Here is a 14,325-nt window from a genome sequence, read left to right as displayed (position 1 = left end):
TTTCCCTTTTATCCATAGTGCAATTATCACAGTTACCTGCAGCTCAAATATTAACAGAACTTATCAAAAACAAATTATTGGTAAGAATAAGAAAAAATACATTACATTTCAAAGAAAATAGCAAAGAAAAATTTACTTAGAAACTGCCATGATGATCAAAATGATCACAGAAACCAGCAAGAAGAGATTTATATCAAGAAAATCTACACAAACACATTGTAAAAAAGGTAATATCAAACCTAGCTGAAAATAACTTACCGCAATTACTATCCCTCCTTTCACCAAAATACTGTAACAAAAACTGCCTACGGCATGAAACTAGCAAGCAGTATTTTTCAGCTGCCATAAGGGACTCCACGATAGCTTTGCGTTGTTTTTCCTACATAAAAGAAGCAAAAATCCACAAAAATGCTAAATTTACAGTTATTCAGAAGCATGATTCACAACACGAAGTAACTACATACCAAGCGTACATCAGCAACATAAAAATCAGCTTTTGCAAAATCACTTCTTGAATAATATAGCCAGCAAACTGAAACTAAGCCATCTCTACCACACCTTCCACTTTCTTGGTAATATGACTCCAAACTTTTAGGGCAGCCATAGTGTATAACACACCTAATGTTTGGTTTATCAATACCCATGCCAAATGCAATTGTAGCTACCATGACATTAACCTCATCCCTAATAAAAGACCTGAAATCAACAAGCAAAATAAGTAATGTATAACTGTAATTTATCGGTTTAAATTTCACTGTAGAAGATTGATTCAATTATGGCAAAAGTAAAACTGTCCTAACATGCAAGTTTGGAAACAAAAATATATTTATGGAAAAGGTTTCCATGCACAATCTTTGGTAATAATGCACCTGTGTGACTTCTCACGAGCTTTACTGCCCATCTGACCATGGTACATTTCAGCTGCTATTCCAGAGTCACTTAGTAATTGGCAAATCTGAAATACATAACCAGTACAAAATGTCTTCAAAGTTCAAAGAAAGAAAAATTTTGAAGGACCGACATTATTAATGATAGGAAATATCCCGAGAATAATTCCCAACTTTACCGGACTAAGGATCAATTAGAAACTAAACCACACTGTGGAATAATAGGATCACACCAATTAGAAAAAGTCAGAACAAAGAAAAAATAGAAAGCACAATCAAAGCAACCTGAAATGCACACGGGAATTTTATGTGAATTAACCCGAGAACGGGAAACACTATGGAGACATATCACCAGAAATTTCTACTATAAAATTCAAAAGATTTTACAAAAAGCTTACACAAGTTTTCTCTCCACACACAAAGAAAACTTACAGAACTCGCTCCACAATCTTCCCTCTCTGATCCGACGCATGAATCACGCCGAATCATTACAATCCACCTCTTCGACACTCCTCACCCAAAGAAACCCAAAGAAAGAAACTCAGAGCTCTTTAAGAAAAACTGATCAAAATCAAGATTAAAAAAGAAATCACAAAAGAAAACTACCATGGGCGCTTAAGCGAGCGCCCAGACTTGGCACTTAAGAGCCAAGATCTTTGTATCGATGCCCAAAATTGGGCGCCTATGCCCATGGTTGATGCCTATGTGACGGCTTCTTTGTACCCAAACACAAGTGGGGGCATATGCACCCACAAGCTGGCGCATATTTGTCAAATCGCGCCCAATGGGCGCATGAGCGCCCATAGACTGTGCCTATGCATCGACATTCTGCTTGCTTGGGATACTTCGGCTCCACACAACAACCCAACAATCTCCCACTTGGAGAAGATTACATCGAGCACCAGCCCTATGCACCTGCACTACCATCTAAATCTCTTTCATAATCTCGTATAGTGGTCACGCACCGTGATGCGACTCACCCCCAATCTCAACCTCCATGAAACCTAATTGAAGCAAACATAGCTTCAGTTTCTTAATAGTCATCACTTTCGTCAACATATCCGCAGGATTTCGAGTTGTGTGAATCTTCCTCAGGAAAAAGTGTCCATCTTCAAGAAGAGAGCGAATGAAATGATACATCAGCTGAATGTGTTTCATTCTGGCATGAAATGCAACGTTCTTAGCAAGATGAATTGCACTTATACTGTTACTCTAGAGTTTTCCAATCCCCTGCTCCTTGCCTAATTCTGCTATGAAACTTTGTAGTCAAATCATTTCCTTGCTAGCCTTAGTAATTGCAACATATTCAGCCCCCGTAGTTTAAAGTGCAATGATCTTTTACAATCTGGAAACCCAACTCACCGATGAGCTCCCCAATGTAAAGATATACCCTGTTTTACTTCTCCTACTATCCACATCTCCTTCTAGATCTCAATCTACAAATCAATGTAGACTGATTCCTGCACTTCCATAACAAAGTGTCTTGTTGACTATTCCCCTCAAATACTTGAGAAATCACTTTACCACCTCCCAATGATGTCTGCCTGGATTGCCCATGTACCTGCTAACCATTCCCAATGCATATGTAATATCTGGTCTGGTACAAATCATCGTATACATCAAACTTCCAATTGCTGAAGCATACAAAGTTCTCTCCATCCGTGCTTGCTCAGTTCAAAGTTTAGTAATAGCTTCTTTAGATAGTTTGAAGTAACAACCTAAGGGAGTGCTAACTGGTTTCGCCTCACTCATGTTGAGCATCTGCAGGATCTTTTCAACATACTCTACTTGAGACAACTTCAGTGTTCCTGCACTCCTGTCCCTGCTAATTCTCATCCTGGTTATTTTTTTTTATTGGACCTAAATCCTTCATCTCAAACTCGCTTGATAACTATTTCTCTAAGTCCCTAATTTTCTTCATATCTACCCAGCAATCAGCATGTTATCCACAAAAAAAGAAGTGTGATATAACAGTTATCAAAGTGTTTGATGAAGCAACAGTGGTCTGCCTGGCACTTCATGTACCCATTGTCTGACATGAACCTGTCGAGCCTTCTGTACGACTATCTTGGGGCCTGCTTCAAGTCATAGAGGCTCTTCTTCAATCTACATACCAAACCTTCTTTGTCTGGAACCTTGTAACCTTGTGGTTGCACAATGTATAGCACCTACTCTATATCTCCATGTAAGAAAGCTATTTTTACATCCATCTATTCCAGATGTAGATCTTATGCTACCAAACTCAGCACAACCTTGAAAGTCGTCTTCTTCACCACTGGGAAGATCTCTGTATAATCCCCTCTTTCCTTCTGTTGGAAACCCTTCACAACAAGTCTTGTCTTATAGCGCTTGCTACCATATGACTCCTCATTTAACTTGCAGACCCACTTGTTGTGCAGTGCCCTTTTGCCATTTCATAAAATAGTCATATCCAAATCTGATTTGACTCCAAAGATTCCATTTTTTTCATCCATGAGAAACCCTCACTCCCTTGAACCTTCAACTTGAGTGGCCTCCTTGGAACACTCTAGTTCACCACTATCAGTTAGTAACGAATAGTGTAAACAATGAGGATACCTGTGTATGGGTCGTATCACTCTGTTGGATCTTCTGACTTCTGTAGCAGGTGACTGAGGAACTTCCAGTGCTCCTTCTGGTTGAGCACTTGTTCTTTCTCCATCCTCATGATCACTAGTGTCATCTAACTCCACATATCTGGATTTTTCAGAAGTAGTTGATGGACTATCCTAGTTCTGACTCTATCCTTGTACATCTCCATCTTTGAATGTGAGGACCCTGCTTCTGATGAATTTCTGATTCTGATAATCCCAGAACTTGTACCCAAATTCATCTGAGTCATATCCAATGAAGGTACACTTGATAAATTTTGAGTCAAGAATGCTCCTAGACTCTCATCAACATGCACATATGCAGAACACCTACATACTCTTACGTGAAATAGAAATACATTTTTATCACTCCAGGCTTCTTCAGGTAAGCCTTCCTCCAAAGGTACTGATAGACAACAATTGATCAGATAAGCTGCAATATTTACTGTTTCAGCCCAAAATTGTTTTGGCAAACTTGCATGCAGCCTCATATTCTTAACATGCTCCATGATTGTTTTGTTCATGTGCTCAGCTACACTATTCCGTTGCAGTGTCCTTGGGACAGTGAACTCATGCCTGACCCCCTCTGTAGCACAAAAATTCTTGAATTTCTGATCATGTTACTTATTATTTGATCTGAGATACTTCAGCTTCAAGTTTGTCTCATTAGACTTCTCCACTTTGAACCTTGCTTCTTCGACCAATGCTCCCGTTTGAATCGAACCCCGCTCTGATACCAGCTTGTAAGGAAATATCCGACGAACAATTCCTAACTTTATCGGGCTTATGATCAATTAGAAACTAAACCCCACCGCAAAATAACAGAAAAGCACGAATTCGAGAATACCAGAACAAATAATTAAATAGAAAGCACAATCAAAATAACCAAAAATTCACACGAGAATTTTACGTGGAAAAACCCGAGAAGGGAAAAAAAACCACGTAGCAACACCACCAGAAATTTTTACTATGAAATTCAGAAGGTTTTACAAAAAACTTTACGAGTTTTCTTTTCACACACAACGAAAACTTACAGGACTCACTCCACAATCCCCCCTCTCCGATCCGACGCAAGAATCACATTGAATCATTGAAATCTACGTCTTCGACACTCATCAACTTCAACGAGATGCTCGTCAAAAAAATCAAAAGAAACTCGAAGCCCCTTATGTCAAAATAGGAATTAAAAAAGAAACCTTGAAAGAAAAATGCCTCGGGCACTTAGGTGCCCAGATGTGGCGTCTAAGAGCCAAGCCCTCTGAATCAGTGCCCAAAATTGGGCGCCTATGCGCCAGCCTCTCTTTACCCAGACACGAGTGGGCACATATGCGACAACCACTCTGTCAAACCGAGCGCCCATAGCAAGGCATTATGCCTACTTGGGATGCTTCAGCTCCACACAACAACCCAACAATTAATGCTCATGCAGAAGATGGATACTTTTGCAACATATTGATGCCTTTAACCATAATTATGCATATTCCAATAGTTTTTTGTGAAAGAACTAAAACCATGAAAACAATGGCAATGGATAACTATATGAAAAAACAATAAAATGTTTGAGTAAACCAGAAACAAAATATTACAAAAACTACGTAATACAACAAAAATTCTCAATCCTAATATGTTCTGAAATTTATTGTCAATGCCTAATAATCGTCAAATATGCTTAAGCATGCTACGAAAGCAAACCTGATAAGGCAGGAAAGCAAGACAGCATCAGATTAGCTAGAATAAGAAAGAAAATCAGAGCCGAAATACAGGAATCTATTTAGCAGGAACTGAGCAGATTTTTGTTATAACCTTTAACATAAAATGAATTTAAAAGAAAGACTTCTAAGCCGATCACAAAGATTCTCTTCTTCGCCTTTTTGACAAAGAAGAAAGGCAGTAGTTTGTCTCAAAAGTTGCTCTCATAATTTATGTGGCCAAAAGATAGCAAAAAAATTTATTGCAAAATCAAAATTGGATTTGTAACCTTCATCAATTATCTTATATTTATTTATATCTAAAGTTCAAAATTGAAGGAAAGAAATTACATGACTTCTGCATGATAATATATCCTGGCAAAACTTTAATCTAAAACTAGGGACATCACTAGCCTTGCATAAGAAGCTTCACAGAGAATATTGTAGGAAACCAGTCATAGAACTTTTGAAAATCCCAAAGAAAGTTGACATGATGCTAATCCAACGTAAAAAAAGAGGATTCTGAGAAAAGGCCAAAAGAACAATATAAGGTCTGAGCAATATATCATCAAATAAATATGAACCAAAAGGATTATAAAACAGCTCAAGGAATCAGCAAAATTACAATAAACCTAAATCATCAATTTCTATAGAAAAACAAACTCTGAATGTTGATATTAGAGCTTTCATTATCAGCATGACCATCATTAGACCTTCAATCTATTTGAGGATGGCTTTATGGAATCATCAGACTGCATTCACTGAAGTAGGGTGGTCCGTGAGGGTGTCAAACCTAATTTTCTTCACAAAAACAGCCATCATGTAATGTTTACTCTAGTACTTTTTCCATAATCCTTCCATCATTAATTTATCTATCAATCTTATATGTACATCTTCTACCCTCCTTCGTAACTGCATAAATCATATAATTTTATTTTACACTATGTTATTTTCAATATATAATTGCCTCATCGTCGCTCTAAAGTAATCCTTTCACATCCTATAATATAATTCTTGATATTCATACATTCAACTTAATGTACTCATTTATGTCACAGTAAATTATGATTCAAGCCCAACTATAATTCTTGCTCAAAATTTTGAAATAGCCCTAATAAGTCAAAGCTAACAGCTTCATACAATAAGAGAGTCATTAGCATATGTAGTTTCACTTTCATGACCACTAAATCAAGCATGCTATCTCAACCTTTGTATTTACTCATCATCGCCATTATCATTTGCCTTATCCATATTATTTGGGATAGAGTTTATAAAATAGTTTTCTTGTATTTTATGCTTCAAGCACAATTTGGAAGAAACCGTGTTTAAATAAAAATAAATCATCCATAAAGAAAATAAATAGACATTTTTATCGATTGCTGGCTAACATAAGAAAATCTTACAATATTTTTTATTAAACCAGTTTACTGAGGCAAGTTCATATTTTTATAAAGATCTTCCATCTATCTGTAAATTATTAACAGTCAGTCCATGAAGATAACATTTATCAAAATAAAAAATAAAAAAATATTTAAGAAAAAAACTGTCTACAATTAACTGAAATTGGAATAAGGTAAATTAGTCGAAACCAAGTATAATAATGATGAATGATAAGATTTAACAAAATTTTCAGTCAATAAATGCATTAAAATGACTTCTAGAATAGAAAAAGAAACTCAACCTTCTCAGTGTCCTTCACTGTTGTACAGTAAATGATAACCGAACCACCGCTAACATTGTATTTTGAGACTTCTTTTACAAGTTCATCCAGAAATGACTGAGAACGATGATACGGCTTAACACCATAGAAAAGGTTCTTGCGATCAAATGATCCAGTTGAGATATAAGGATCAGACATTTTCAAGGACTGAACAATGTCATTCCGTACCCTATTAGAATAGATAAATAATAAGGACTTTGCAAGATAAGCTTGCAAGGAAAAAAAATGTAGGGACAAATAGAACGTGAAATGCAATAGAATAAAAACACATTATAATCAAATGAAGAGTGGAAAGAGATCCAAAATAGTTGAATCAATCTTAAAGTTTGCAAGTTATGCTCACCTTCCAAGTTCCAACCCAGAGGAAACTCTCACATGACAAAACAATCAACTTGCTGTTTTTAGCCCCCTTAATTATGAATTAAAAGGATTTTACGTTCAACTAATAACATAAGAAGAAGCCCAACATGAGCCAACTAGGACCAATCAAAAGCCAAGAAGATTAAAAAGATAGGCTAACTTAATTGGACATGATCAGTGGTTTCAGACACCTGCAGATGTCCAGCCCATATAAGGCTTGGGCTGAACTTCAAGTGGACCCAGCATACTGCCCCCTTTACACAAGCTACTTAATACTCAATTGCACTACAGTCTGGAATGCTCCTTCATAGAATATTTACTTTCGCTTGGCATGTGCGCACGTGTCACCTGTAATCACCTTATCTTCACGCTTGAAAACATTATTAGCTTGAATCATATGTGCATGTAACATACAATGCGAACTTGTACACCCATTGGAAAGAAAGAATAACGACTGTAAGAAAACCTGCAGAATCTCAGCCCATCTGACTTGACTCAGCAGTTGGTCTATGTATTTAGACCCATTGACGCACAAAATCATTAAGAAATAGCAAACATTAATTATATTTTAATTTTGTAATAATAAATCATGAAGATATTGTTTTAAGAAAGATTTGTTTCATAAAACATTTCGCATTTGGACCTTTTGATGCTATCTTTATTTGCTTGTTTTCTTATTACTTTGACCCATTCAACGAGTAGGGAGTTGGATTTTTTTTTTTTTTTTTTTGAACATTGAGATATAATGGATTTATAGAATTTGGGAATATAGCAGAATAATTTTAGTGATATGAAAGGGAAGGTATAAATATAAATTACATGACTGCAACATAGAAAATATATAAAATAAGAAAGACATACAAATAGGAAATATATAAAATAACAAAGACATATAAATAGGAAATACATAAAATAGGAAAGACATAATGCATGAAAAAAATTATATAATAGAAAATATAGGAAAAGAAAATAAATCAATGTTAATAACCACTCTCTCTCAAGTTGAAACATAGATGTCAATCATGTTCAACTTGGATTTGAACTAGTCAAACAACGACCGAGGAAGATTCTTCGTGAGAATACTACTAGTTGGCCAGAGGAAGAAACGAATAGAACACAAATTTCCCCGTAATCAAACTTCTCCTTGATAAAATGACGTTCACTCTCCACATGCTTGGTACGATCAAGTTGAACCGGATTATGAGCAATGTTGATGATGACTTTATTGTCATAAAACAACTACAGAGGAACGGAGACTGACATACATAACTCGTGGACCATGATGTGCAACCAGAGGGCTTCATATACACATAGGAATATAGACCAAAACTCGGCTTCTACACTGCTACGAGCAACCAAGAATTTTTTTACTTTTCCATGTGACAAGATTTCCCCACACGAATGCGCAATAACCTGAGGTAGATTGACGATCATAGATGAGTTGACCCATTGGAGTTCGTCTAAGCTGCAATAGAGCCAAATATGTGACGAGAAAACAATAAACCTGAGCCCAATGTGTCTTTCAAGTAGTGGAGAATACGATGTAGAATGGTGAGGTGGTGTTTGTAGGAATCATGCATGAACTGACTGACAATACCAAAGGCATGGCAAATGCCTGGGCATGTATGGGCTAGTTAAATGAGTTTCCCCACTAGACGTTGGTAGTGTGTCTTATACACCGGAACTGTATTGGGAACATACGCCAACTTCTCATTGGGATCCATTGAAGCAGATATCGGTTTGCAAAAAAGTAGCTTTGTCTCAGTCAGTAAACTTGTCACATATTTGAGCTTAGAAATGCTAATGCCCCGAGAGGACCGAGCCACTTTTATACCTAGGAAATATCGAAGAGAACAAAAGTCCTCCATCTCAAAAGATGCAGCTAAGGTGTTTTTTGAGAGATTCTAAAGTCGATCGATCATCACCGGTGAGTATGATGTCATCAACACAGACGATGAGGATGGCAATTCGGTCTTCGGATGACTGGCGAAAGAACATTGTTTGATCAAATTATGACTGAGAGAAACCATGGCCCACAACAACTCGTGTAAACTTGCCTAGCCAGGCCAAAGGAGATCGTTTCAATCCATAAATGGATTTTCACGGTCAGCACACTTGTCCATGCGAAGAGGTTAAGTCAAAACCCGATGGGCCCATGTACACCTCCTCTGCGAGATCGTCGTTAAGAAAAACATTCTTGACATCCAGCTGGAGTAAGGGCCAATCCAGATTCACGAGACAAGATAACAGAACTCGAATGGTACTCAGTTCAACTATCAGAGCAAACATCTCCTCATACTCAACTCCATAGTTTTTTGAATAACATGTGGTGACCAAACATATTTTGTTGCATTCAAAGGATCCATCGGAATTAAATTTGGTACTGAAAATCCACAGACAACCCGTTGTTTTCGTTCCTCGAGGAAGATCAATTTCCCACGTATGGTTTCGCGAAATGGCATTCATCTCATCCACTATTGCTGCCTTCCAAAAAGGGTCCACCAATGCTGCCTAAATAATGGATGGAAGAAAACGATTCGTCAAGTGACAATACTTTGCAGGTCGGTGATAAGTTGTGGAATGAGATGTATTTTTTAATGGATTAAATAGAGCATGTCTAATTGCGTACCTTAATGGAAAAATTTACCCCCTCATTCAGAGCAGGAGTCCACACAAGTTGAGAGAGTGTCGTTCAAGGGATGTCGGTCGGAGCAAATTCCAAGACGTGCAGCGAGGCAGTGAACTCAAGAGTAGGAGCATTGTGACAAGTTTCAATCGAGGGTTTGGTACGCTGTTTAGAGTGGATGGAGGAGATGTTGGTTTGGTTGGTGGCAGATCTAGTGGAATAGAAGTTTCTTCGAAAACATTGAATGTAGGAGTAGGTGAAATATCCAACGGAGTTAGAAAAGGAACAGTGTCCATAAAATCTAGCTCCTCTTCACTTGAGGCAGTATTAGGGAAGTAGGGGACAATTTCAAAAAAAGAGACGAGCACTCACATAGAGTTTGTTGGTGGTAAAATCAAAGCCCCAATAGCCTTTTTGAGTGGTCGAATATCCGAGAAAAACACATTTTATTGACTAGGGATGAAATTTACTACGAGTTGAGGATGTGATCTGAACAAAGGTCGTGCACCCAAATATTTTGGGGTCTAAACTAGAGAAGAATCTATTCGTAGGAAAAACACAACAACAAGACTGTTAACGAAGACTGAAAGTTGTGGATTTTTGTGGGGACTATTGATGAGATATGTTGCGATAAGGATGACTTCATTCCAAAAATGTTTCAAGACATTAGATTGAAACATAATAGAACGAACAACATCAAAAAAGTATCAGTTGTTCCTCTCGGCTACCCCATTTTGTTAAGTATCCGTACAAGAGCTATGATGGAGAATGCTCTTACCAAAAATTCTCCCAATATAAAACTAAAAAATTCAGGGTCATTTTAGGTCTGAAGAAGTTGAATCGAGTTTTTGAATTGGGTTAAATAAATGAGTGAAATTTTTTAAGATGACTACCACTTCAGATTTATCTTTTAGTATATAGACTCAGTCATTCGAATGTAGTCATCAATCAATGTAAGGAACCAACTTTTATTTGTGTAGCTTGAAGTTCTATAAAATACCATTAAGTCACAATGAATCAGTGAAAAAGAGAGGAAGAAGTGTTAGGATGGGTGAATATGGCATACGTTGATGTTTAGCTTAATAACAAACCTCACATTTAAAATTGGATAAATTTTTATTAGTAAACATCAAAAGATACAATTGTTTTAAATAATGAAAACTAAGATGACCCAAATGACAATGTAGAAGCGTAATAGGGCATTCAGTGAACCGGGAAATACTACATTAATGGGATTGAGTGTCCGCGTTATCAATGTTATTTTCTTAGAAGAAGTGTTGTTTGACTACCCGTTTAGCAATTTCAATCATCCCCCCAAAAGAAAATCCTGAAAGACAAACATCAAGAGAAAAATGAGCAACACAATCAAGTTCATATGTCAAGTTATTGACTGACAAGAGTTTACACTTCAGTAAAGGAACATGTAACACGATCCTAGAGTCAGACCGGCTATTAAAATAACAGACCCCTTATCCGCAATGGAACTACAGAAGTAGTCGACAATTTTAATAGTATCTCTCCCAAAGCACGGAATATGTCGAGAAGACTTGTGAAAACCCGATCATATAGTCTGTGGCACCTGAATTAATAATCCATGACTAGAAGAAATAAAAGTAGTGAATGCCCTAGAAATGTTTCCTTGATGAACATGGAAAATCGACAAGTCAAAGGAGACATGACTAGATCCAAGCAGCTTAATTAAGTGTTTCATCTGATTGTTGATGGAGTCTGGTGATTCGGGGATGGTACGGGTGGGGGTCAGCCATACAATCATGTACTCTGAGGTAGTAGAGAGTCCTTTAGATGTGAAGGATTGGGCTGAAGTCTTATTTGTTTGTTTTCTGCAGAACTTCAAACGTGGGCAAGGGAGAACCAACACGATTGTTGAATGGACTAAGCCGACCATCAGCATTGAGGTGGAAGAAAGTTCTGACGAAGAAAAGTCGGATAAAGAAGCGATGATGATAAAGCAGAAGAAGCCACAGTTTGAAATTTCCTTGGAAGACGTGGAGAAAAGTGAATATGAGTCGATGTATGATCGGATCAATCACTACGTGCATGTCATGACTCCTACTCTGATTCTCCCTCAAAAGATTGAGAGTTTAGGGGTCAAGGAAGTCCAGAGTGTTGATTCCAAACCGATCAAGTTTTATCGTGCTTCTCCTTCTCCTACTTTGGAAAATCATGTAAATTTGGAAGAGAATGATTCTAATGAATTAATGGAATTACCATTTGGTTACTTTTCTCCTTGTGTACAAAAATTAATTCGACAGGGATATGTAACGAAACAAATGCCAAAGGATAAATTACGACTCTTTGAGAAATTATGGAATGTTAAAGGTCGAACTCTCAATTCAAAAGAGGGTCTCGGATTTGGTACGGTAGGATCAGTCGATGATTCAGAATTTGCATGGTTATTACTAGTGAGTTAGAAGAGGATTGCCTCGAAGTGGAAAATGACTTTGATGGCTCTCCAATAGAGGATGCTCCACCAGAGTTCGAGGAGAAATTAAGTCAACAGTTGATGAATTAAAGGAAGTTAACCTCGAGACTAAGGAGCAACCCCGGCCTACCTTCATAAGTTCCCTGCTCAGCAAAGAAGATGCTAGGAATTTGATCAAGTTATTGTTAGAATATAAGCATTGCTTCGCTTGGACCTATGATGAAATGTCGGGACTATTCTCAGAAGTCGCAGTTCATAAGTTGGGAATGGACAAGAGTATGACCCCAGTAAAACAAGCTCCCAGGAGAATACGCCTCGAAATAGAGCAATAACTCATCGCCAAGGTGAAGAAGTTGATAGACGCTAACTTCGTGCGGGAGGAGCAATACCCCACATGGCTAGCCAACGACGTGTCGGTTAAGAAGAAGAATGGACAAATTCGAGTATGTGTTGAATTTAGAGATTTAAATAAAGCGTGCCCAAAAGATAAATTTTCACTATTGATATCAGAGTTAATGGTGGACATTGCATCAACACATGAAATTTTCTCTTTTATGGATGGATCGTCGGGTTATAATAAGATCAAGATGGCTCCAGATGACGCAGCACTTACAGCTTTCAGGACGCCCATTGGAATTTTCTGCTATACAATGATGTTGTTCGAGTTGAAGAACGCTGGAGCAACTTATCAACAAACTCTGACGAAGATTTTTGATGACCTCATCGACAAGCAAGTGAAGTGTTACGTGGATGACCTGGTCGTCAAAAGCAAGCAGCGAATAGATTAGAGGTATGATTTGAGGATCGTGTTTGAACGATTACGACAATATAATCTTAAGATGAATACCTTAAAATGCGTCTTCGGCGTTACTAAAATGCGTACCTTAAAATGCGTCTTTGGCGTTACCTCTGAGAAATTTTTAGGATTCGTTGTTTGTTATCGGGGAATCGAGATTGATTCAGATAAGATTAAAACTATCCTGAAAAAGCCTCCTCCCAAAACCTTGAAACAACTACATTCCTTCTAAGGAAAATTGACATACTTAAAACGCTTTATTTCTAATCTCTCAGGTAGGTGTCGGCCTTTCTCAGCATTAATTAAAAAGGACGCTAAATTCGTATGGGAAGAAAAATGTCAGCGGGCTTTCGAGGACGTTAAGAAATACTTAATGACACCTCCTGTTTTGGCAACCCCTATCCCGGAAAGACCATTGATACTTTATATTGCGGCCTTAGACGACTCTCTCAGAGCCCTGTTAGCTCAGGTTAATGACGAGGGTAAGGAAAACACACTCTACTATTTGAGTCGACGTCTAATACCGACGGAGGTAAAATATCCTCCTATTGAGAAGCATTGTCTGGCTTTGATTTTAGCCGCCCATAAGCTTAGGCATTACATGCTTTCTCATAGGGTCACCCATATTTCGAAAGTTAATCCGTTGCAATATTTGATGACCCGATCAAATGACCCGATACGTTTAGCAAGGTGGTCAATGACCAACACTCTCTGGACGTTTGGCAAGATGGTCAATGATATTATTGCAATTCGATATAACTTTTGTTCCCCTTCGGGCTATCAAGGAACAGATTTTAGCAGATTTCCTTGCAGCACACCCACACCCACTTCAAGTTGGGTCCCCTCTCGATAATGAGCTACCAGATGAGCAGATACTACAAGTTCTGGTTCACAAACAATTTCAGCCCACTGATGTCTCCCCGATAATTTTAGGAGAAGATGTCAGGACCACGACTGATCTTTGCTTTCAAAGATGGTCTGAACTTTGCTTTCAACGAAGAAGACATACCACAAGGAGGGATAATTGATTTTGACATGAAATTTGAGGATATTAATATAGAATATGAAAATCCACTGATGGGTACAGTTCAAGAGCAAGAAAAAGAGGGATTGCCCTCACTGCTTAAATTCAGTACCAGGAGTCTTTCTTCTTCAAAAGGGAAAGAAATCGTGGAAGAACAAGATCCCATGGAAGG

General features: G+C 37.7%; 1 protein-coding gene across 1 annotated transcript in view; it reads right to left on the bottom strand.

Annotated features, from left to right (window-relative positions):
• The window catches only part of LOC110025615 (ATP-dependent DNA helicase RecQ-like), a 91,964-nt gene that overhangs the window by 44,545 nt on the left and 33,094 nt on the right, over nucleotides 1-14,325 (bottom strand). Inside the window, 5 exon segments of the mRNA XM_020726195.1 lie at nucleotides 2-36; nucleotides 259-379; nucleotides 465-696; nucleotides 870-955; nucleotides 6,866-7,073. Coding sequence (XP_020581854.1) covers nucleotides 2-36; nucleotides 259-379; nucleotides 465-696; nucleotides 870-955; nucleotides 6,866-7,073 — 682 coding nt within the window.

Source organism: Phalaenopsis equestris, unplaced genomic scaffold (genome assembly GCF_001263595.1).
Source record: "Phalaenopsis equestris unplaced genomic scaffold, ASM126359v1 Scaffold000002, whole genome shotgun sequence".
In the NCBI taxonomy this organism is placed as follows: Eukaryota; Viridiplantae; Streptophyta; class Magnoliopsida; order Asparagales; family Orchidaceae; genus Phalaenopsis; species Phalaenopsis equestris.
Note: the sequence above shows the minus strand (reverse complement) of the source record. Positions and strands in the feature narration are given on the sequence as shown.